Raw genomic sequence first — 24,943 nt, 5'->3', positions numbered from 1 at the left:
TGCGCCTTCATGCCCCGCTGCTTTCTCTGTCTTCCTGTCAGCCCAGTGTCACATCCTTACTGGTTGGAATGGGATGACTGTAAGGAGGTAAGGAGTCCTGGCATGGATGACTGATGCTTAGCCTAGCGCTGGATGACTGGACCACTAGCCAGGTCATAACTTGCTCGGGCTGGGCTAGCTAGCAAGCTGGAAGGTCAGAGGGGACTCCATGGAGGAACAGTTAGCTAAAAGGCAGGGGGTCGTCAGTGTTGGATGATGGACAATTAACCAGGCCTGTCATAGCCTGGCTAGTTGGTTAATGTGTGAAGAGACCACCATAACTTGAGCTCCATGGAGGGGGCCAAGAGCCTTCCAGTGCCCACATTAGGGGTGCTGTCCAGTGGGTAGACAGGGCAGGAGGTCAGGTAGGTAGGTCAGGGCTGGGGCAGGGGGATGGGCTGGCTGGCTTTGGGCTGGTCAGTCTCTGGGCCGCTGACAGCGGTTGAATGTGGCTGGATCACGATGGGGGCCCGAATGCCTGGAGGGGAAGGGAGGGAGATGTCAAACAGAGGTGAGACAGGGAGATTCAAGAGCAAACCAATCAGGGAATGGCTGTAACATTTACAAAAAACGGACACCGGTTCCTAACATACAGCGTTGTGAGCAAACAGCAGGAAAAAGTAAAAAGCAGCCAGTAGCGGAGTCATTCTGGTCACCTTGTCTCCATTTCAGCCACCTCCAAACTGTGGCTACTGGTGCGAAACTGGACTGGTACTTCCAGAATTCAAATTTTCCTTTATTTATATACATACATGATCTAAGATGTTTAACGGAGACATTGTTAAAATCTGATTTTGTTTGAGTGGTTAATTTTAAGGTATTGCATTTTCAAAATGCCATCATTGTGAGGACCTATTCAATAAATACCCTTTTAACTTAAGTACATTTATTTGCAAAACATCATGAAGTTCATCATAACCATTATTATTATATTGAGCAATAGTATTTTGAAAAAAACAAACAAAAAAAATCCCCATGAAAACTGAATAATAAGGGACTAATTTATGTTGTACATTAAGCCAGAATTGGTACAGTTGTCAGAACTGATTAAATTTAAATTTTTTAGAGCACTACACTGCATTATGATAATGAATAAATCTTTATAAAGTATCAACATACAGTGGCTGAACATGTACATATGTACATACTGTATGTACTGATGGTATGGTAAGTGAGCTGTTGTTTTCAGCTCATTGTAAGTGTGTTGTGGCCAGAAACGACGTAATCCACACAGCCTGACATTACGCTTTCAAAGGAATAACACACATTACTGACACTGGGAACCAAATTCCTCTGGTGAACCATTTAGCTGTAGGGCTATTCACCTTCACCCAAAATTCATGATGACTGGTAGTACTTTCTTTACTCTCTAATGGCCAAATCATTGCCATGGTATTGTCATATAGTCATATTAAGTTCCAGGAGAAGTTGCTCTTTAGTGGGAGTCATCTTCTTTCCGTCCTGTTACCTCAGCACGTGGCTGAAACCTTTACCGCTATTCTTCAAATTACATCAAGTTGAATTGATATGTAAAAGTACAGTATTCCAAAAGTTTACAAGTGAGCTTCAGTCAATCTGCTACTGACATATAAAAGTCCAGGCCAGGGCCAGAGCTCAATGTCTAAAATTAGATAGCACTTTAGGGGTAAGACCAGGGCAAAGAGCAGTCCAGGCAGCAGACTGAGAACATGGAGCTAAAAGAAGAGCCTACAGGTCAGCTTAGCAAGGGTTGTGGGTAGGGCAGCTAGGAAAACAGGGGAGCTACAGTATCTTTGGGATCAGCTGAATGCCTAAACATTTTTACTACTCACAAAACTGGATCTACCGTTTCTTCTTAGGGTTAGACCGATATAAGGGGCTGATATTGGCCTCTTATTAGAGATCAGATGAAGGAGGTTCCTCCTTGACCACAGCCAGTGAATATGTTTTTATATGTCTGACCAGAGAAATCATTCCAGTGTGGTGAGAGGATTTTACTCAGTCTGTAAAACCTGCAATGAAATCTGCCTCACACTGCCTTAAGGAACTAACCCACCTAAAACAATTTCATTAGTATGGGTTTCAGTGGAGAGTTTTAGTGTCCCATGATTAGTTACCAGGACATTAGAGAGCCTTTGGATGGTTAAGTGTCAGTGCAAGAGTGGGTGTATCAGGCAAGTCTGCATGCCTACCAACAGAGAACTTCCGGGATGGCTGCCAAAGCTGTAATTTTGCGTCCTACGGTACAACTTTGCGACATGTCTGTACCTAGGGCATTCTCAGGAAAAGACAGTGGAAAATCTCACTTGATTTATTTGTTTATGATGTGGAATGTGCAAAATTTAAGGGGACAGAGTGGTATATTGTGTCATTTGATTATATGAAGATGAACTTAATGTGAATATGTTAATAACAAAATTTAAAAAGTCATAATACAAAAAGTATTTGTATTTCTGTCCATATTCAACATATAAAATTTCATTCAGATAGGATAAAAGTTTTTTTTTTGCCCTATTCACCTGTGGTGCCTTCCAATACAAAAAATTTGGAAATTTAGAAACATTTTTGTAGAGATTTGTCCAATTATGTATTATGTGAACAAGTTCCTGACAATTGGTGAGTTAATGGTAACCTTTAAAAAAGTATTTTTCCATGGGTGGGGGCTTACATTTCTAGTGTATATTAGTATGTATGCTGTTTGATGCTGATCGTATTTTGGAAACACTGATTTATTGTGTTACCAGTTGAGTGATTCATAAGCAAAACACATAGATCATTATGATCTTAAAATAAAAAGGATTCTTTTGCACCAAGTCCTCGGTCTTGAGTGTGCGGTTGCAGCCATAAATATGTGGAATGTTTTGCTCCTTAGGTAATATTGGCCTTCAAAAACCTATATCGGTCTAATGCTAGTTTCTATGGTGCTGTTCTCAGGTGTTCTATGCTCTACTGTGGATTTGGACGGATAACCAGGAGCATCCCCAGTATCTGACCTACCTGCCCCTGCTAGTTGAGGCTCATCCACACTGTCACTTTCCTGTGCGAGGACAGGACATCATCCATATACAATCCATCCATCCATCAGGATGCAGTGGAGAAACAAAACAACAGGGCACACAGAGCACAAACTTTACATCTAATTCCTCCTCTGACAAAGTCAGACAACTACCATGTACAGGGCAGTGTTTCCTCTGTATTCATTTAGCAATTGTGCACCACCACAGCAAGGAAGTTACCACCACTGCTAGAGAAAGTGAACTTAAAATTGTAATTTAGTCTTAAATAAAATAACAAAAATAAAATTACAGAGGAAACACTGCAGGGTATCTGCAGGTTTTAGAAAGCCAAATTGAAGACTTTTTAAGACCTTTTTAATGCAACCTGGAATTGAATTTAACAACCAAAACAAGGAAACAATGCTGGCAAAACCATACCGTGAAACTATAAATGGGCAGAATAAGAAAACACACACCAGAAAATCAATTGTAAAGGGACATGAAGGCCAACTGTGTTTAGTAAAGCAGATGCATATTGTACTACTAAGCCTGTTCTGGATTCATCTAAAAAATAAGACCTCTAATAACTGGATTTAATACTTTTTAAGGCCTCAAATTTAGATACATTCTTTTAGAATGTTTTCAGACTTCAAGGTCCATCAGAAGCCCTGATTCTCCCCGGAAGCAATGGAACAAAGGTAATGTTTTTGAAATGTATATATGGTGTAATTTCACATATTGTTTTATGTTCCTCTAATTTGTTATATATTGATATTTCTAGAATTTTCACTTATTTCATACTGCATATATTTTCCACATTTTTTTGTATATTCTCACAAGTGTACATATTTGTGGATGATGCACTTTGCTACTGCATTTAAAATATGGTGTTTAAAAAATTACTAATTGGCTTGAAGGGGACGCAATAATTAAAAGATAAAATTTCAAACGTTGAAACACAATAACTGTGCTTCACCACTGGTTCAAATTTGATGCAGCTTGGAGGAATGATGTATCTTGTTACCAACTGGCCCAAGGGGGGCCTGCATCATTCGTGGGGGACAATGTTTCGATTTGTTTCTTTGTATCAGCATGTTCTACTGCTGCTACTGCTGCCATTTTGTACATTCCTAATTAAAATAAACATTTTCAGATAAATAAATGTCTGTTTTGCTACTCCCTATCACTGATTGATAAAACACAATAGTGATTCAACCTACAGCCGGAGATTTGGGAAATTACTATCTGAAGAAGAAGTGGCAGGTTGAGGGAAACCAGGTACACCAAAAAGGAAAATTGCAACACTTGATCACAAAATAAAATAAATAAAAATAATTATAAGTCTCACCATTTGCTGTAATGCGATATTTCAGTGTGATTAAACCCTAGTTAACAAGAGATTAATACTTATGTGTATGGTGTTCTGGACCACGTGCATGTATATGTGTGTGTGTGTGTGTGTTACACTCTGGTTACATTGTATTGGCTTTTGTTCAGAGAAATATACAAACTTGACCTGGCAGAGAGTCAGCCATTAGACAATGACAGTTCAGGTAAAGAATTGGTCTTAACAATGAAACAATTCAGCGATTCTTGGAGAGTTGTAGATTATATACAATACTGTAACCGTGATGAAGGCGATTACAAAACGCTTGTGTTTTACTATCTCTGTCATTTATTCTTTAAGAGTGTATTTCATTATTTTGGTTCATTTTGACTCATGCACCTTGGAAAAGAAGATGTTTTGCCCTAAGGAAATTAACATAATCTTAAAAAATAATCAACAAGATTCCTTAAGATGTGCCAACAGTGTGGCAAAAAAAGGCTGAAGCTACAGTATTTCATTCAGCCATGCTCACTTCATCACTGAGAATCTGTAGCAAGCACAGTACATTGACTTCATGTAACACTGACAAGGAGCAAACGGACAACAATCAACAAGCTCACCGTGGAGAAACATGCAGGCATACCACGACTCACGTGCGACACGATGCATGTTGAAACACACATGCATGACGGTGGTGATGGACAGAGCATGAACGGTTTGTTATGGATGAGTGAACAAGCGGCGCACGAGCAAGCACAGCCGGGCAGGCGGCCGACAAACACGGCTGAGCGACACGTAGGACGAAGATGGCTTCTGAGACGGGACAAAACGAGTGCACCGATGAAGTGACACACAAACGAGAGAGGAGGCGGTTCTTACGAGTCATTTTGACTCCGGTAGTGTCTCTCCGGGGTGCTCTTCCCTGGCTGGACCGGCTGAGGTCGGCGACTGGGCCTGAGGCTGCGGCTCAGGCGGAGGCATGGCCATGGGCATGGGCAGAGGGATGGGCTGGCTCTGCGCCACAGGCTGGCTTTCTGGGCCTTCTGAACCCGGACTAGATGCGGGCTGGACTATGATTACTGTGTTACCTGTTGGATTAGAACATGAAAACAGCCCGCAGCGTAAGAGCATGCTAAATCCATCGGTGAGGTAATAATGAATAGACATCGCTGGATCATTAGGTGTTCTGTTCAGGGGCTCTTGGCCATTTCATGGTCCAGACTAAAACTAAAAGGAGATCAGAGTCTTTTGCTGTTGCAGCCTCTAACCTGAGGAACTCCCTTTTCCCTGGTTGGATAGTTTCTTGTTCTAGCATTGTTTTTTAACCTTGTGATGCGTTTTGCGTTTAAGACACTATATGAATAAATTTCTGGCTTGGTGGTACATCTCACTGTGCAGCCTCTGATGTGTATATGGTCGAACCAGTTATATTCTTCAGACACCAGCCACCACTGTGTGACCATCTGTGATTGGTCTAAATTATCACGATTGGTTGTGTTGCCTTGTGGGAAAGCGTCTCCAGTTTCTTTTCCAGTTTGTTGCCTTTGTTTCCATCTCCATGCCAAAATCTGGTGGTCAACTCTTCTAAATTAATGGTTTGCAGCTCAGCTTGCTGAGCTTGTTGAAGGATATCTGTATGTATAGCTGTATGACCAATCAAACGGTATCTAATTCCTCAGATTCCCTCAGCAGCCTTTGTTGCGCTTTCACCGCATTGTTGTTGTTCTGAGTTTTTGTCACCACTATTTCCAGTTTGCGTAGGTTACAGTTTAACTTCCATGCGCCCCTACTGGTGTGCAGTGTAAATAAATATGAGATGATTGGTTCAACTGTGTTTCTATTTCAGGCAAGTTTGACTGCTTTGTGAATATACTGCCACTTTAAGGATTTTACTACAGTAATGGACTAGAGGTGCTGCACACATCTACAGTTTTAGTCCAGAAAATAGGATTAATTTGTTCCTCTGCAGATTGATGACAACAGATCGAATCAAGTCTCCACTGAACAATTTAAGAGTGGAGGAATAAGACCAACAACTATATATGGTTCTAAAATTATATATGTGCCTAACACTTCACCTCCAAACCAGTTGCTGGTGTGTGTCATCCATTGTGCTTTATCCTGAGATCTTTCCACAGTCAGTCAGTATTCAAACTGGCACTAAGAGAGAGCTCTCTAATGTTAATAAGCTCCGGCAACAATCATTCATCAGAACTGGCATTACTGAAGAATATCTAAAACCAATATGAGCCACTTGACATGGTAACCATTTTCAAATAGGCCACTATATAACCACAGAACTTCCCTGAAGTGGTGATTTTGCACTTGACAAACAGGTTGGAACAAGGATCTCAAATTGAAATGCTGCTGAGTGAAGAACCTGTTCAGTTCATTAAAAGTCAATATAAGTCAAATCCACACGTTTTTTTCCAATATTGTTGCTATGACCGACAAACTTTGAAGACAAACGCTACCATAGACGCTACAATCTGCCTAAGTGGTTCCCCCAACAACACCTTTTAACTACCTTACGTCCTTCACATCCCTACAGGCAGCCAATGCAGACAGGCTAATACAGGACTAATGTGTTCTCTTTTCTTGGTTCTAGTAAGAATGTGAGCAGAAGCATTTTGAATAAGTTGTTATCGGTCGATTGATTTCTTAGGGAGGCCAGAGAAAAGAGCACTGCAGTAATCTAGTCTACATGAGATTACGTTTTTTTTTTGGCGTCCGACAAAGTCTAACAATATTTGTGAGCTGGTAGAAGGCAGATTCGGTCAAGAAGCTAAAATCCCCATTATCAGAGTTCAGGCGAATGTTGTTGGAAACTTCATGCAGAGCAGTTTCAGTGCTATGATGGACTTGGACACCAGATTGAAATTTTTCATAGATAGTACGGTTATTTAAGAAAGCAGTTACCTGAGAGTAAACGATTTTCTCTAAAACTTTAGACAGAAATGGGAGTTTAGAAATTGGTCTACATTTACTCATGACATTCGGGTCCAAATTAGGCTTTTTAAGAAGTGTGAAATGTTAATCAGTTCTTCCCTGCCCCATGACCAAACTTTCCACAAAGTTTCATGCAAATCCGTTCATAGCTTTTGGACTTGCTAACAGACAAACAGACACAGCGTGAACGGGGCGAAAACATCTCTCAAGAGCCTGGCTGACAATGAAGAGGATTTCACACACATCACCGTTTTATGCAGATCAGACAAGGAGCTCAGAACAGGGGCGACCAAATGGCCAAATTTTAAGATATAAAATATCTGCATGAAATATTGGCTATAGGAAGCTTCAATCCCAAAATATCGGGAGCGGCTTTCAAAAACCCATATTGGACGAACCCTACTCTGGTCCCATCTGTGCTCTGCTGCGCCCACACAGAGCCTCTCCTCCCTCCTCATCTCTCCGTCGTTGTGCCTCCTCCTCCTGCTGCTCCTGCTCCTCTCAGAGAGGAAGCTACTACGTTCGTTCAGGCAGAAAATATGACATCTGTGGAGTCACTGTAGAAGAGGAGCGATGCCAGGAAGAACAAACCTATCTATTATCACTGCTCAAACTCTCATGCTCTCTTATGGGCCTGTTCACACTATTCTGCTTTTTTGTAGAAAAAGTGCTGGGTCTTCATATACTGATTGTATATGGGCAGTAAACTAACAGCCACCCGAGGAGATTCCTTTCGGATGCTGTGATGCATTAAGCTGATATTCATACCGTTGCAAATTCAATGTCAATTTTATGAACGTTAGTTTGGAAAAGCAGAACAGTGGGAACACAGCCTAAACCATTACTATTGAAACACTCATACTCTCTCTCTCTCTCTCAACACCCCCCTCCCTCCATCCCAGTGCCCTCTCACCTCCGTCCTGCTCGGCTTTGATCTGGGCCTCCAGGTCTTCGGGGTCGACGTACTGGTAGTTTTCGTCGTCGTCGGGTGGCTTGCACTTCCCACAGCAGAAACAGCAGCAGCAGCAACAGCAGCAGCAGGAGAACAATGTACAGCACAACACCAGGCTCTGCAGGAACACACACGGGGCAACTTTTTAAAACACTTACACATTCTCCAGCCATATAAGAGCAAAGAGAGGGCACCCATGGACCTGCCGTGATCTCACACATTTCAAAAAACAAATATTATATATGACTGTCAAATCAAAGCTTACCGTTACATTGTTCAAATGTATTATCCCCATCAAACTCTCTCCATGCATTCACACTGTGAGCAACACAATCAACAAGTCACCAAAAGTCTTTTCATTTCCTACAGAGTTTAGCGACCAGGGAAACTTGACCAATGTGTGGATGGTCTACAAACTTGTCAACAACAAACTTCAGCCATCAGATTTCTGTACTTCTTTGTCAAATTAGCACTTGCTAGCTAGCGTTGTTAACCCGTCAAAACGATGACAGCACCTTTGACACACATTCCATGCTGCATGGCCAGGACGGCCACTTCCAGTCGTCCAGTGCCCCCGTCCTCCCTGGACACATTGCACCGGCGATAGACAGTTCCCGATTTGTACCTCGGCGACCGCAATGAAAGCCGATCCGATTCCCGTTCTGTTGCAGATCACGTCAAAACATTTTCCAAAGCGATACCGTTGGCCATTCGCTCGCAGTATGTTACGAACCAGCCTCGGTAAAAAGTCAAAGAGAAGTTCACCACTGTCAGGTCTGGCTGGTTAATGCCTCTCTACATTGCGAGGCTCTCCTTTTAAAGGCTGCCAAACCTACGTAGAACACATCAAATACCATATTTATGTGCCATGCCCACACATCTATTACTCCACTCTCCAAATCCATTACTTCAAATAAGCCTCTCTCTGGTCTCTCTTTTCTCTAGATAGCCCCAATGCTGTACAGATGAAAGCCTGCTGACGTTTTTGTTCGGTGCGAATGCGTCAGTTGGCCTTGGTCGAAGCATCAGTGCAATAAAACTCATTTCAAAGGCTGCATCACCAACACCCACCATACCCAGACACTCTGTCTGATTCAGATTCAACATGACAATCAACCTGGCAGCCCACCTCTCAGACTGAATGAGAGATAGATGGATGGAAGAAAGGGATAACTTCACACAATCTTCAGTAGCAGCAGTTTCATTATGAAGGTGATGAGGATTATGAGACAGGATGGGAAAAAGATAAAGCAAGGAGGGAATTTCTCTGATCCAATCAGACTCCGGACAGAGTTATCAAATAGCTGGCTTGAAAATTAGACAGAGCTTTCTATGAAAGACCAAAAACAGTCTTGGAGATAGGCACATGGCACCCAATAACTAAAGCCCCTATTCGCACAGGACTAGTATCATGTGGGGATCTCATGTAATTAACAAATTTCCCCCAACCTGACTTTTCAAATGCACCGCAGGCTAATTGTATCGGGTTTGGCAGAAATGGCAGATAGAAAACATTAAGGCCCATATTCATAAAACTCAGCGGTAACAGTGAAAAATTTGCGGCATGGTAATTGGAGGTGCAGAGACACACTAGCATGGCGTTATTGTCCGTGGTGGCCCAGGTGAAAGCCAAAGAAAATCAATATGTAAATGATGTATCGTATATTAAACACCCCCCTGATCATCCACGCACATGCGCAAAGCACAATGGATCGCAAACTAGATATGTCAGAAAGGGAAAGAAAGCCGCTGGAAGAACTGTATGAACTGTAAGAGGTTTAAAGAGTAACTAAACCCCAAACCCAAATCTGTGGTGAAGCCTGACATCTAATGGTGAAAAGTAGGTTACTGCACTGGCAATCTGCTATTGGTTGGTCTTTGTGTCGGGTGATGTAACCACACAAACTCCAATGCGCAACCCGCATCTTACCTTAAACCACCATTTGGACATGAGGAAGTAGTATTTGACACTCTCCTCTCCGAACTGTTCGGAGACGTAGAGGCCCATGGAGCCGTACTCGTCATAGATCTTCCTCTTGGTCTCATCATTCAGGATGGAGTTGGCGTTGTTGATCTCCTTGAACTTCTCCGCTGCCTCCGGGTTGTCCGGGTTCTTATCTGGGTGGTATTTCAATGCTAGCTTCCTGACGGGTGAGAAGGGAGAACCGCACAGAAAATGGTAAATGGTAAATGGACTGCATTTATATAGCGCATTTCTAGTCTACCGACCACTCAAAGCGCTTTACAACAATGCCTACATTCACCCATTCACACACACATTCACCGATGGCGGCAAGCTACCACGCAGGGTGCTGGCGCAACCATCGGGAGCAATTTAGGGTTCAGTATCTTGCCCAAGGACACTTCGACATGCGGACTGGAGGAGCCGGGGACCTTCTGATTAGTGGACGACCCGCTCTACCTCCTGAGCCACAGCTGTCATGGGTGAAAAGACTACATGCAGCTTTAGTAGAGTTAACTTTGTTTTATTACTCAAGAAAGACATTGCTACTTACTGTTACGTTTGTCTCAGCATTACTTTTAAAAACAGCTGAGGCATTTGGCATAATGCCTTAGAGAACACAATATAATTGTATAATAAATTTTAAGTAGTTGGGGGTGAACATCACTAAACAAAAACAAAATTACCTGAAAATAACCTGCTACAATAGCAGAATGAGGAGGAGAATTTTCACATCAGATTAGTAATTGATATTTTAAGTTTAGTTTAGTGGCTAAAAGCTGCTGTACGGCATCTGAACGTTAAACAAAGAGTGAGAATGTCACATCTGTGGCATCTTGGGTATCATGTAAAATTACATTTTCACTTATGGAGCATTGAATCTTTCTATATTGTCTGGATAAAGTATGCACATATGGATGGACAGTTGTTATCGTGTACCCTGGTGGTTGCATTAGTCACAGTGTGAAACAACCACTAGCCAAACCACTTCTCAGATAGCTCAACAGGCTCATGACTTGCTGTTGTTGTCAAAGGTTGTGAGTTTGAGTCCTGGATGATGCAGAATAAACATGTTTGTGCCTACTCAAGTATTGTGCTGTGTGATCTAGAGACATGTTTTCGAAGATATTTCAAGGTTTTAATGATAATCTTCATCTTATTACTTCTTTCGCCAAACGCTGAGAGATGTTGAGACTGAAAGCCTGTTTACCTGTATGCCTTCTTGATGTCCTCGGCTGAGGATCCTTTCTCCAGCCCTAGCACCTTGTACAGACCCTCCCCAGCGGTGGACATCTTCCTCTGGGGACGGTTGGAGTTTGGCTCAGTCATGGCTCACCTCTGCTATCAAAATAAAATAAATAAAAAAAATGTTAAAAAAAAACAGTGAAAAGTGGATATGGATTTTCCACACCACCACACGCATCTTATGGTGTTGGTTAGGGTTTAGAGATCAAGAATTGCAGCCCATTGCCATGTTGCAAGATTCAGCACACTGTACACACCCAGCAGAGACTAAGCCGTAGCGACTGTAACAACCACCCTTAAATAGTGTGGTTTTCCATCCCACCATTATGTTATTTGCCAAAGGAGCAGCCCGGCTTATGCACGATTGAAGAAGATCAAGTCATCTAATACAGAGGACAGTGTTTCAGAGACAGATTCCTAGCCCTGCAGGGGCAAAAGTAAGATATCTCTATTAACTCATGCCTTAGACCAGACTCTTTTATTCATAAGTTTTTTGTGTTCCTAGGCAGTTTGTAGAAAGTCACCCATGTTATTTACAGTAGCTGGGGGGCCTGTCTGGATGTGCTGCACTCCAGTGTAGCAACAAAATGTGTTTTACATTTAGGATAAGATGAGACTTAAAGGCTCCACAAATTGAGTTGTTGCAGCAGCAAAATAATAGGATGCAACAAGGAAAAAGAGAATATAAATAAGAATAGAGCAATTGGGGGTATTAAACATAACACAACAGACAATTCTAACATTTTAAGAAAATATTAGGTAGAAATGTATGGAAAGTATGAAAAAATATGAATTAGCAAATGGACGATATGAAAATATACTAATACATTACATATGTGAAATAAGTGAGAAATTATCAATATATGCGATATACACCAATGAGAGAATATGGGAATAAGAAGAAAACAAATATGTGAATTTACAGCTTATATGCATGATCTGCAGAATGTGCTTTGGATTTAGCAGTACTAAGGTGACAAGATGATCAACTATCAACAGGCTGGAACTTCTAGTCCACAATCCAGATAGTCTAAAGCTAGCACAACACCAATTTCTGTCGTGCAAAAACAACACAACCAAAGACAAGTCAAAGCGCTTCCATGACCAAAAACTTTCTTCCCTCCTGGTTTGTTAATGTTGTTTTTCAGTCTGATTTCCACTCCAGTTGGGTTGAAAACCATCTAACGCAATGAATGTGTGAAACACAAACAAATTCTGTTATATTCCTTGAAGTGCTAAATGAATTTTAGTACAACTATGGTGTGTTGTATTCAACTGTTCCAAAACACAGTCTATATCCAGAGTTCTATCCCTCCTCCTGTGTTAATCTGCCAACCCAGGATTACACTGTTAATTACCATATCAACCAGTTGTATTTCAGTTGGATTACAAGGACCCATGGAAGCCCCTCAAGGACCCTACTTTGACAACGCTAGACACAATCTCTATTTAAATTAATCATGCTCTCTCATTCTACTCTGCAGCTCTATGTGTCTGGCACAGTTCAATATGACCTACTACAATATGGTTAATACTAAGAATATTAACACCTAACAATAGTAACAAAACACTGTGATAAGAATCTCTTATCTAGTTATTTTATGAGTTCCTGTTTTGTTTTCTTTTTTGTCTCTATCTTTGGAGCTAAGCGCTCATTGCTGTGGTGTTTCTGCACTGCACTTCCCAGAGATCACCTGTCAATCAAATAGTGTGACATCTTTTTCCTTCGATTTTCTGTTGATGAAGTTTGAGTTTCTATAGGTGGCGCTCTTTTCTTTGTCTGTTCAGCTGAGGCTGCGATCACTGCTCATGCTAACTAGCCAGTTCTTGTTCTATTTATTCCAAACAAACCGGAAATGTAAAACACATCACTTCCTGTGTGCCAGAGGATTTTTCCCAGGAAAGAGCTGCCAAACAGCGGGTGTGTAGCACAGCAAATGGAAAAACTTTCATGAACTGGGAATAGGTTGAATCACTATCACTATCATATCAGCAAGAGTAAACAGAGAGGGTAGCAAAACGGACATTTATTTATATGAGAATGTGACAGATTATTACTTTAAGTGGGTAATAGAAAGTCAATCAAATGCTGAGCCATCTGACACTACCACTTGCGACTGCAGGCCAGCTTGTAAATGGAAGCCAATTCAACTCAGACTGGCTGGGAACTCTAAGTGAGGGAAGTGAGCCCGAAGTGCTTGCCCTGTGCAACTATCGTTGATGTGCCCTTGAGCAAGACTCAACGGCTTAAGTGGAGCTGGCCAGTGGCCAATGGTACAAGGCTGTGATTGTGCGGGGCAGCACCCAAACATCCCCCCGCCCCCCTGGAAATAACTGGAGGAGAGGATTTATGGGAACACACAATAGCCTGCAAACAGTGGCTGGCGATTACAACATCCCCAGGCATTTCTATCAAAGCACGGCTACTCAGCCACACAAGTAATGCTGTCCTGGTTGTTGGTTAAAGAAGATTACGTTTTGCTGATCTCACAGATTACCCTGTCCAAGTCCATGTCACAGAGGGCCAATCTCCTGGTTGGACGATAGGGCTAGACAACTCTACATAGACATACACACCACACACACTGGGGAAACAAGTATCCACCGACATATACTCTCATATGGTACAGACAGAGGGATACAGTCCTGGGTCAGATAGAGGCAATCACACCTACAGTTTGTTTTCTTTGGTCTGAACCATAGTGGAAAATTTGACTTTGTTGTATTTGGTTCGTTTAGGTAAGTTAATTACACCAAACCAGGTTCTTGTAAATATAAGACGTACGACATGGGGAGGTCAAAACAAATCCAATTCCAGTCCCTGTAACTTTAGCTAAGCACGATGGACTTGTCTGCGCTCTTCTTCTCTAGTGTTCGTACCATTTAAAAGAACCCATGAAACTGCATCTTTACTTCCTTGATGTGACGTATTTCATGTTGAAACAGGATGTTGGGGCGGGACATAATGCAGAGAGGGACCATTCAAAAGTGTAAACCAATGGAATTATCAGTCAGGAAGAGAAAGGCAGTGTTATTTGATGGGAGGGGCGGGATTGTTAAAAAATCTGATTGTTTTATTGGTTGGAATTTTTATTTATGCCTCCTGGTGCAGCATGGGGTCAACATTAAAGATGCACCGTTTTCCAGGAAGTAAAGGTAATGGAGTTCATTTCATGGGGACTTTAAGAACACATGAAGGAATAACTGAACATGAGCAAAAGTCCAGACTTTGCTTTATCAGTTCCCGTTTTGTTTTGTTGTCATTTCGATACCCAGCACTAGGCTTTCCGAGCATGAGGAACTGTTGGCTATCAGATGTCAAAATCTGTCTCCTTATAAAGTCAAGTCAACTTTATTGCCATTACAACCAAAGGCTGTTAGGGAATGACCAGAACTCCAGTTGTTTCCTCTCCAGGGAGGTCAAACTACCATACCACAGCCATATAAAAGGTTAACACACTTTCAGTGACTGACCTATAAAACTGAACCATGGCACACCAAGATTCTACTGCCTCACAGTCAGTTTTGAGTGGGTGTACTTCCGTTTCCACCCGCCTAAAATCAATGACAACCTCCTTAGTTTTCTTCATGTTTAGCTGCAGGTTGTTCTGGTCGCATCAGTTTAGAGACCTCCCTCCTGTATACAGATTCATCTAGTTGCCTAACCTCATGTTCATCAGTAATAAAAGGTGGGGACAGCGCACATAAAAACCTACAGTAGAACAATCAATCTGTTAGGCAATTCTGGATCATCATCAAACACTTCCCTTTTCTTTTTAACATCTGTAATGATCTACTATAGACTCTGCCACACCTTTTTACTGACTCTGCTTTTCATCTTCCCCTCTAGTTTTCCTCTGTACTGCGCTTTTGCTACCCGCACTACCCACAAACATCCTACTTAAGACAAAAGTGGACCTCTTATTCACAGACATGAGTATCTGTAATGAAATAAATATTGCCTAACAACAAGAGAACAAATAGAACAAATATTTGTCAAGGTTTGACCACGAGCCGAAATGGGTTGGTTTAACTAATAAATATTTGTTCTCAGCACTGCAAGTGTTGCTGGAATGTATTCTTCTCTTCTTCTTTACATGGTACGCGAATGAACATATCATTCCCTACGCTTGACTACAGGGATTTCCTTCTTGGTGACATCAGAATTCAAGAATTTGGAGAAACCAAGGTCCATCTCCAAACCCCGAGTTCAGTAGTATTTACCATCTGAAAGCTGAGGTGAACAGTATTTTCTAGTAGTATTTACCATCTGAAAGCCGAGGTGAACAGTATCTCCTAATGGAAACTGGTATCTACCATGTTTTGCATATGACATGAATGCAGCATTAGTCGGGATCACAACCACCATATCATCCTTGAGGTAGCTGTGCCTGATGACTGAACCCTCTCCATGCAGGAAGGCTGTTGACAAGAGCAATCGTAAGCCTGGTAAGGGAAACCCAGCGTCTGACGTATGGGAAAACAAACATGGGCCTACAGACCATGAGCTCAGAATGCAAAACCACATCGGTTTTGTTGGCTGCATAAAATAGACAAGGTGTCATAAATTGCTTTCACACATGAAATATGTAACATTTCCAGACAACTACCCACAGGATTTATTTAGAGGGCTTCTTTCAAAGAATGAAGCAGACATACAAGCACAGACACAGAGATACACCAAAGGAACCTCTGGTATCTAGTAGAGGGAAGTAGATAACACCCATACTGACTATTAGGGCAGGGCCTGTTTGCATACTGTCTATTTATCTGGGAAGCTAGTCACAAGGAAGACCAGCTGGGAGAGTATCTTTGTGCCAGGTAAACATTATAATCGCCAACTCAATGCAGTCAGGAAGGAGCTAACTTTTCTGTGGCTGGTGGATTCATAACACTCAACCTCCCTGTGATGGTTCTTGACCTTTGGAAAAGGCTGTGAGAGTAGGACAACCTAACCACAGCAAAAATATACCAGCATTTCACACAAGCCCACAGCTAGGCTTTGGCCTAATAACATGGAATAACATGGAACTAATATCATGATTAATTTTTCTGCCCCATGATATATTGTTATATTTTTGCATTGCGATATATTGAATTTCTATATATTGTCCCATCCCTACCCCAAACCTAGTGGAAATTACTGGGACTAAGCCAAGCCACTAATGATATACTGTAACATGACAAAAATACACAGAATCTTTATTCTGATCTTTAATAGGAACTGATTCTAATGCCAAATTTTAATGGGATTCCACACAAGTACAGTATGTATGAATGTGTTTTATTATTATCCTGACTTTCAATGAGTTTTAGTGTTCCATGATGATCTGTTTCAGAGGATTTTCCACACGGACAGGAATACAATTCTGGCAGAAACACTGAATACTTGGAATTTTCTGGCATGAAAATGGTCAATTTTAAAGATATTGAATTTTGGGACAAAATATCTGCTATTAGAAACTCAAAAAATATCGTTATCAGCCTTTACCATATCTTTACACTCAAGGTTGGCTATTCTCAGGTTGGTCCATGTCACAGTAGAAAAGGGTATATTGAGTAGTTAATTACCTTTTAAGATTAAGATATTGGACTCTGTAACTTGATCATTTAGCCTCCCAATCACTCAGTTAATCATGTCAATCATGGAAATAAATTACATGAATTGACAGTATCTTTGAACCTGAATTCATAGTGTCAATCTAATTACCCTAACATTGCTGAGGCAGTTTGTGTGCGTTTCCCATGGTGCTACAGTGCTATCAGTTAGAGGCGTGGGAGCTGAGAGAGGAAAAACACTTAAGATACTCCTGAGACTCCCAATTAGATACCTTCAAAGTACACAATAAGTTGTCTAGGTCTGAGAGACAACCTATGTGTGAGAAACAGAGAGAGACAAAAATAAATATATATATATATATATATATATATATATATATATATATATATATATATATATATATGTATATATAAATAACAGATAGTGTTGTAGCTACGATTTGCTGGCTGTTTTTCAGCTGTTTTGGATCTATGATACATAAACTGTCCGTGCTTCCACACTTTGAGCAACACAATCAACAAGTAAGTGGAAGTCAGTCCATGTTCTATTTATTTATTTACCAGGGACAGTGCACATTAATCAACATTTCAGTTTCCACATCAATGTAAATGTGCCAGAGTTAGCTAATGAGCTAATTTTCATCTGTAGTCCCTGGGCAGGTTATTACAAATTAGTGGTCTAATGTTATCAATACAATGCTTCAGCAAGCACTACAGTATGACACAATACAATACAATACAATACATAAATACATTACAAAAGTAACAGACATATGTAAAAACAATGAGAGTATGTAAAGGCAGTGCCAGAGATGAGGTAGTATGATTACTCATGATTGCAAGTTTGGTTTGCTTTAAGCCATCTCTTAAGTTTATGTTTAAAGGTTAGGCAATTAGTGCTCCCTCTTAATTCAATAGGAAGACTATTCCAGTAGTGGGTGGCTCCGACTGAGAAGATTGTTTGCCCAAACTTGCTACGTCTGTATTGTACGACACAGTCCCCTCTGGTAGTTGCCCTTGTTGCCCTGCTGCTATTATCCTTCTGCATTATAAACTGACTCATCGGGGGAGGTGCAAGCCCATGTAAGACCTTAAAGCTGAGGCAAGCATCTGCAAAATGTTTGAAACTATCAAAATTAAATAAATTGTACTTTTGTACTATATGGCAATGGTGATAGCTATTGGCCCTTCGGTCAAGTGTTTTTAGTGTCTGTTTGTAAAGGGACTCCATTGGTTTCAGCGTTGTCATGCTTGCTTGTGACCAGCTTGTAACACAGTATGTTATGTGGGAGAAGATCATAGCATGCATAAAGAGGCTGGCTGCCTCTGTTGTTAGGTATGGCCTTATATGCCTAAAGTTAGCCAGGTTGAATTTGATAGTACTGGCCACCTTTTTAACATGCTTTTTAAACGACAGATTCAAATCTAAAATGATTCTAAGGTATTTAAAATCAGACACCACCTTGAGCTTTTCTCCTTTAACAAAAACATCAGGTTGGTGAGTCTCTGTAGGTTTCCGTGAGAAAAACATATAGACAGTTTTGTTTATGTTCAGGTGTAAACATGAATTGCTTAACCAATCAGATACATGTACCATGGCTGCAGTTAATTTGTTTGCAGCTTGTTGTTTGTTTTTAGCATGTAGCCTACATAAAGAACTGTGTCATCAGCATACATTTGTTTGTTGACAGATGGGCAGACTAAAGGCAGGTCATTAATATACAAGCTGAACAAAATAGGGCCCAGTATTGATCCTTGAGGAACACCAATGTTACAGTTAAGGTATGTTGATCGAGTATTGCCAATACGCACATTTTGCTTCCTGTTTGTTAGATATTAATTCATCCATTTAATGGCATCAGTGGAGAAATTAAAAAAGGATCGTTTTGACAGGAGTACCTCATGGTTCACAGTATCAAAAGCCTTCTTTAAATCCAGAAAAACTGCACCTATTTCACCACCATCTAATTTTGACTTTACACTTTCAAGAAAGTAGCAGTTGGCTGTTTCTGTTGAGCGGTTGGTGCGAAATCCGAATTGCATTGGGTGCAGAGGGGTATGGCCCATGTTCAGGTGAGCGGTCAGCTGCTTTGCTACGCATTTCTCGGCCACCTTGGACACTACAGGTAAAATACTGATGGGTCTGTAGTTTCCCACAGTTGTTTGGTCTCCAGCCTTGAAAATGGGTGTTACAACAGCTGACTTCCAGGTGCTTGGGAAAATTCCTTGCTTAATTGACAAATTAATCAGATGAGCAATAGGGCAGACTAGGGCATCCTTATGTGATTTAAAAAAAAATGTGGTATCCAAACCATAAGCATCCTTTGCTTTTGACTCTCTTAAAGAGCTCATGATGTTTACCACTGCTGATTCAGATATTTCTGTTATTCTAAAAAGTGGTTTGGCATCATTGATGGGGGTACATGCTATGGTTCTGGAGGAGAAGCTTTGGGCTAGCTCCTCAACTGAGTTTATAAAAAAGTTGTTAAAAGTGCTTGCTATCATATCATGATCTTGGGTTAAGATTCCATTCACTTCAAGTTCAGGTTCCTTGGTCCTATAGCGCTGAGCGACCACTCAATTTGAAAAAAATCTGCATCGCCCAACCCTAGTAAGTTGTCATTTTACAACATTAGACTGTTTGATTTAGTGTTTATTAAGCGTTTTCCATGACTTTCCATAATGAAGTCGAAGCCTTTCCATAAACTAAAAATGTTCTTCCCTCCTGGTTTGTCAATGCTGTTTTTTCCTAAAGGGGTGAACATGGTTTCCATTACAGTTTGGGCTGAAAGCCATCTAACGCAATAAATGTGTGAAATAAGTTGGAAAATACATTCCGCTATATTCCTTGAGTTCTGCAGAGACATCTATCAGAGAACCTGACTCTCCCTGTCTGGAACATAACATACTTTTCAAAATTCGAGTGGGAATGCTGATTATTGGCGATTTCATTTTATTACATTATTTGGAGCTTGCACTAAGCTAGATTTCACTTGTTTTTTTGACCTCCTAAATCAAAGTATCATATATTTTGTATCCTTTTCCTTATACACAAGTTATTTGAACGAGTTCAGTGGTTTTCCAATGCACAGGTTACTGAATAGAGTCTTAATAGCCTCATCTTTGTTTCTATATGTTGCTGTGTGATCACAGAGAGACTTCTATTCCCTCAACTGTGCAAACCCACCACTCTGATAGTGAGGGAAAACCCTTTACACACCAACAACACATTAAGATGTTTAAGCATTTGGGCTTAATGGTAACTAACAGTCCCTGCTTGCACCAACTGATTATATCTGCACTGAGTGAGACAAGTGGCTCTGTCTATGCTATTTGACATGGGTTAAAGAGGTCAGGTAAAGGACAATGAGATGACCCCTGGACATAAAGGAACGATAAGACAACTAAAGACAACTAATAATCTGCAAGGACAAATTGGGATACACCAAGGAAAGACATGAAAATAGAGCAAATGGGGGGTATTAAAGATAACCCAACCAACAATTCCAATATGTATAGAACATTATATGGAAGTGTGTGAATGAAAATATGAGTTACAGCATTATGGGGTATGTTCAAAGTAAGAGCAGTGCAGGTCAAAGGTCAGCATATTATTGCTGCACATCTAACAGAAAGAACAAAAGATAATAAATGCAACTTGGAGAGAAATGAAAGACACCGCGATTACCGACATACCAAAATCACTGCATCAGCAAGCCCGGTCTATTACGCTAATTAGCTAATCGCAGTTCAGTTGTGGTACGAACCGAAAAGACTTTCAAACTGTCCTGTATGCAAATGCGACTCGTTCGTCATGCCAACGAAAACAGACGTTTCTGTGATAGGGAGATGAAGCCCAACGCAGCACCAGCACCAGTCACTGATAACCAGAGAGACAGAGAGAGAGATAAGGAGAGACTGAGGAGTCTTTTGTCTGTTTGCAGCTATTTTTGACTGCTAGCCCTCCTCTACTCCAAGGCTTATGAAGTGCAGGCATTGATCTAACTTTAGCCACTATTCATCATGATTTTAACCGAAAAGCTGTCAGCTGAGAGAGAGAGAAGTAGAGAATGAGAGAGGCAAAGTGTGTGTGCATTTAGGGTCAGACCGATATTTGTGGCTGATATTGGCATTTTATTAAAAATGGGATCTGGTCCATTCTGATATAACGGATATGATGCAGTTTGATTGATTACATATTTATTGTAGAATTGATCAAGACTACACTGTTCTATGGGAAGCACTTAGCTTAAATTGATTTTAATTAAACATTATGATCAGATTCCATACAATTATACATGAGTATGCTTTATTATTATTGGTTTATTGCCATTTTTTGCATGAAAATTGTCAAATTTAAAGATATTGAATATCAGCACAAAATACTGTCCCAGTATCCTGGGTCCTGAAGCTCGTATTTGAAGACATTTTTTTCCCCACAGGACATTAGGTTGCATTGCAGTGGGGGCATTCCAACTGAAAGAAGCCTTCTGACAACAGTTTGGCCTTGGCTTACCCTTTGATTTGATCCAAGAGGTAAAAACCTGGCACCGACATGAGTTCAGACAACCGACACCCAAAATGGAAAATAATCTTTCCATGAATTAACAGCTTGAAACAAAGATTCAACCACGTTTTTGAAGGCTGATGCTGACATTTCTGGACTAAAACTACTGAGAGTCTCTATTTTGTGCTGATATTCAATATTTTTAAATGTCAAATTATTGTCATGACCAAAAAAAACCCATAAAGTATTATTGTAACTGCAAATGAAGTATTCAGTGTTTCCCCCAGAATGTATTCTTGTCATGGTGGGAAAAGCCTCTGAAACAGCATTTAGACAATGACTAAATTACCATGACTAAAAGATTAAACCTCTCCACTGAAACACTGGATTATAATAATAACAACAACAGCAGTAAGAATTAAAATAACATTCATGCATACTTATGTGGAATCTGATCAAATCTCCCATTAGAATCACTTCAGGTTAAGGTCTTCCCATAGACAACCAGTGTAGTATTGATCAAATCTACAATAAATATATAATCAATCAAACTGCATCATGTCCGTCATATCAGACTGGACCAGATGCAATTTTAATAAAAGGCCGATATTGGCCCTGGCTGAAATTGCATTGGGCTGCTATACCTCACAGCTGAGACTTGCTGCCATGTTGAACCTTTGACCTTTGACCTCTGCCTCGGTCCTGCACACACACACAACCAAATGCAGCCACATAACAGATGGCAAAGAAACAGTGGAATATAGCTGCTGGGATTGGGATATTATGAGCTTGGAGTAATAAGGTTGTATCTGATATAAAAAAAAAATGAGTTATCCACATATTCATGATTTTTGAATGTTACTTTATGCTTGTGTGGTGTCAAATATTTAAAAAGATATAAAGTACATAACAGTTTTGCCAGCTGGTACTTCAAATGTTTGATCTCGGAACTATCTCAGAACTGCACTGTACAAGACGGTTTATCTATTTAATAAGACCAGGTCTAGTCTAGTCTAGTCAAAATCAGGGGGTCTAGTCCAAGTCAAGACTGAGGCCAGAGCAAACAGAGTCCATTAGGACTCTAACAGGACCATTACATACACGTTTATACAGGTGAAATCCCTTAAATTGTTTGCAGTTCTGGGGAGAAAAACATAACATCAATGCAATCATCCAATAGGAGGCGAGAACAAGGCAAGTCGGGTTTACAATAGACAGGAGACCAAGATAAGTCGACCGTTATTTTCGGCACAAGAAATTGATTTTGGCAGTTGGCACGCATGTTATTGGCCACATAAGGTGAACACGTCACTGTGATAATGTTTCGGTTAGTGGTTCCTTTACGCTCTACTAATTAAGATGTACCTTAAGTCTCAATTGTGTAACTAAACAAAGAGACAGCTTTCGTGTCCAGCTAGTTACAACGGAACTGTACACACCATTACAATTAAACACACAACACAAACTGCTGGTTTGGTACACCGGTCGGGTATAGCACCGGTAATGTGCTAGAAGGAAGAAATGCCGTGTTTGTCGTCTGTGTGTCCTTGTGGAGCTGTAATCCTTTGCTAATCTCTCTGTACATGGAGAATTACTTTCCATTTTTACATTCCGTCTTTAACCACTGAAGAATGAATTGTATCGGCCACATTTTTAAGATTTCACTGAAATCTGCTAATTTCTCCAAGCCCACAGAGCCGTAGTACGTTATTTTTCTTTCTGACCGAATGCTAGTCTAGTGCTGTGAGCTACCTGCCTAGATAGCTAAACACAAATTGGCACCTGCTACTGCCAAAAGCATTTATTCAAGGCAAGCCTCACAAATACATGTATCTAGAAAATGTCAGCTAGTACTGGCTAGTGCTGGCCCGTCGCATACAGGTTGCCGCTCTCTCTCGTATGGAGAGAACGTCACCCATTTCAAAATGTGGCATTTTATTGTGCCCTTGCTGAATAGCAAACATAAATACCTAGTAAAATATCATCCAAGGCCTTGCATGTATCACTAGGACCAAATGTTCAATTCGGCATACACCCATTACACCATATAGCACTTATCTCAATAAAAGTTCAACTTTTAGTATCGGTTCAGACCGCTCGCCACTGCCACCGACGTTGTATTTTCGTGGAGGAAAACTGTGGGAATAACACGCGAACCAATACTTAAAGTTGTAAGTTTATCGAAATAAGAGTTATTTGTTGTACTGTATGTATGCCGAACTGGTGAGTGGCTGCTAACGTTTCAGAAAATGTGTGGAGTCATGCTTTATATGGTATGTACCTTTGCCGATAAACAAGGCTACTTTAAATTGCCAGATTGTTCAATAGACTGTATCGTACAGTTCTCGCCACACAAGAGAGAACGGCACGCATCAGGGCTAGCTACAGTAGCTAACGTAATGCTAGCACAAAATCTGTCACTGGCGACACACGGTCTCGCTTCAGCAAAATCTTACCTTGTGCAAACTGAACACCGTATATTTCGCTGTGAGATTAGCTGTATCATAGAGGCATCCACTTCTATGTCTAAACTCCCAGTTAAAGGCTCAGAATAACCCAGTAGCCTCCCAGTAGCCTGCTGGTCGCCGGGCTGCTTCCTGTACCGCTATCTCTGCCAGAGGACAGACCCTCTGATTGGCTGCTTCCTCCTTCCAGGAAATGAGGACGGATGCTGCCTTCAGGCTCCCCTACGAACACTAAAGTAAAAAAATCGAATTGCCGCGGATTAAAATGCTCTTTGTTGGAAATAAATTGGCCACTGAAGCAAAAGCGGTTTTGGGTGGCTGTTTATAGAGCTAAATTTACTAGTACTGCAACCGCACTCCGAGGAATTGTAACTGCAAGACAGTAATCGTAACTGAACTGAGAAAAAAATGTAACCATACTCGGAGGAATTGTAACTGCAAAACAGTTTGTGAGACAAAAAGTTAGTTGCTCTCTTGCAGTTACATTTTTTCTCAGCTCAGTAGTTATTGTCTTGCAGTTACAATTCCTCCGAGTACTGTTAAATTTTTTCTGAGGTCAGTTACAATTACTGTCTTGCAGTTACTGTCTTGCACCAAGTGCAGTTCCAATACTTTAAAGTTCAGCTCCATAGATGCTGTTTGAGTGAATGTAACTAATTCTATATAGGTTCTTTTAAAATTGTCCAATAGAATTAAAACACAAAAACACTGAGAAGCCCTGATCTAAAAGGTGAAACATCACATACTTGTTGCTTTATGTGGTGGATATAAATGAAAACTATGCCATATGAGAAAAGGGCTAATTTTTTAATATTCATTTCTCCACAAAATACAAAGTTATCCAACACCACTTGACCGACATTAATTCCCTCTTGGATAAAAAGTTTGGTCAGAAACTAGTACAGTAAATGAAATCACTGGCTGAGTTAATGCAATTATCCTTTCTTACAAAAAAATAAAAC

General features: G+C 40.7%; 2 protein-coding genes across 5 annotated transcripts in view; both read right to left on the bottom strand.

The window, feature by feature from the left end:
- cad (carbamoyl-phosphate synthetase 2, aspartate transcarbamylase, and dihydroorotase) overlaps positions 1–24,943 on the bottom strand; it is a 425,149-nt gene that overhangs the window by 352,404 nt on the left and 47,802 nt on the right. The window lies entirely within an intron of this gene.
- dnajc5ga (DnaJ (Hsp40) homolog, subfamily C, member 5 gamma a) lies at positions 388–24,112 on the bottom strand. Of its 3 annotated transcripts, none has more exons than XM_071926049.2 (6): positions 23,973–24,112; positions 11,416–11,543; positions 10,173–10,386; positions 8,204–8,360; positions 5,221–5,429; positions 455–517 (listed from the first exon to the last, which is right to left on the bottom strand). In XM_071926049.2, exons 2-5 carry the CDS (start codon positions 11,532–11,534, stop codon positions 5,224–5,226), a joined length of 696 nt encoding a protein of 231 aa, XP_071782150.1. In that variant the 5' UTR covers positions 11,535–11,543; positions 23,973–24,112; the 3' UTR covers positions 455–517; positions 5,221–5,223. The 3 variants fall into 3 exon arrangements, with proteins under 3 accessions (XP_071782167.1, XP_071782150.1, XP_071782158.1); XM_071926057.2 differs by having other exon boundaries at positions 11,416–11,546; positions 23,973–24,090; XM_071926066.2 differs by lacking the exon at positions 5,221–5,429 and having other exon boundaries at positions 388–517.

This window comes from Centroberyx gerrardi, chromosome 18, assembly GCF_048128805.1.
Source record: "Centroberyx gerrardi isolate f3 chromosome 18, fCenGer3.hap1.cur.20231027, whole genome shotgun sequence".
Lineage (NCBI taxonomy): Eukaryota > Metazoa > Chordata > Actinopteri > Beryciformes > Berycidae > Centroberyx > Centroberyx gerrardi.
Note: the sequence above shows the minus strand (reverse complement) of the source record. Positions and strands in the feature narration are given on the sequence as shown.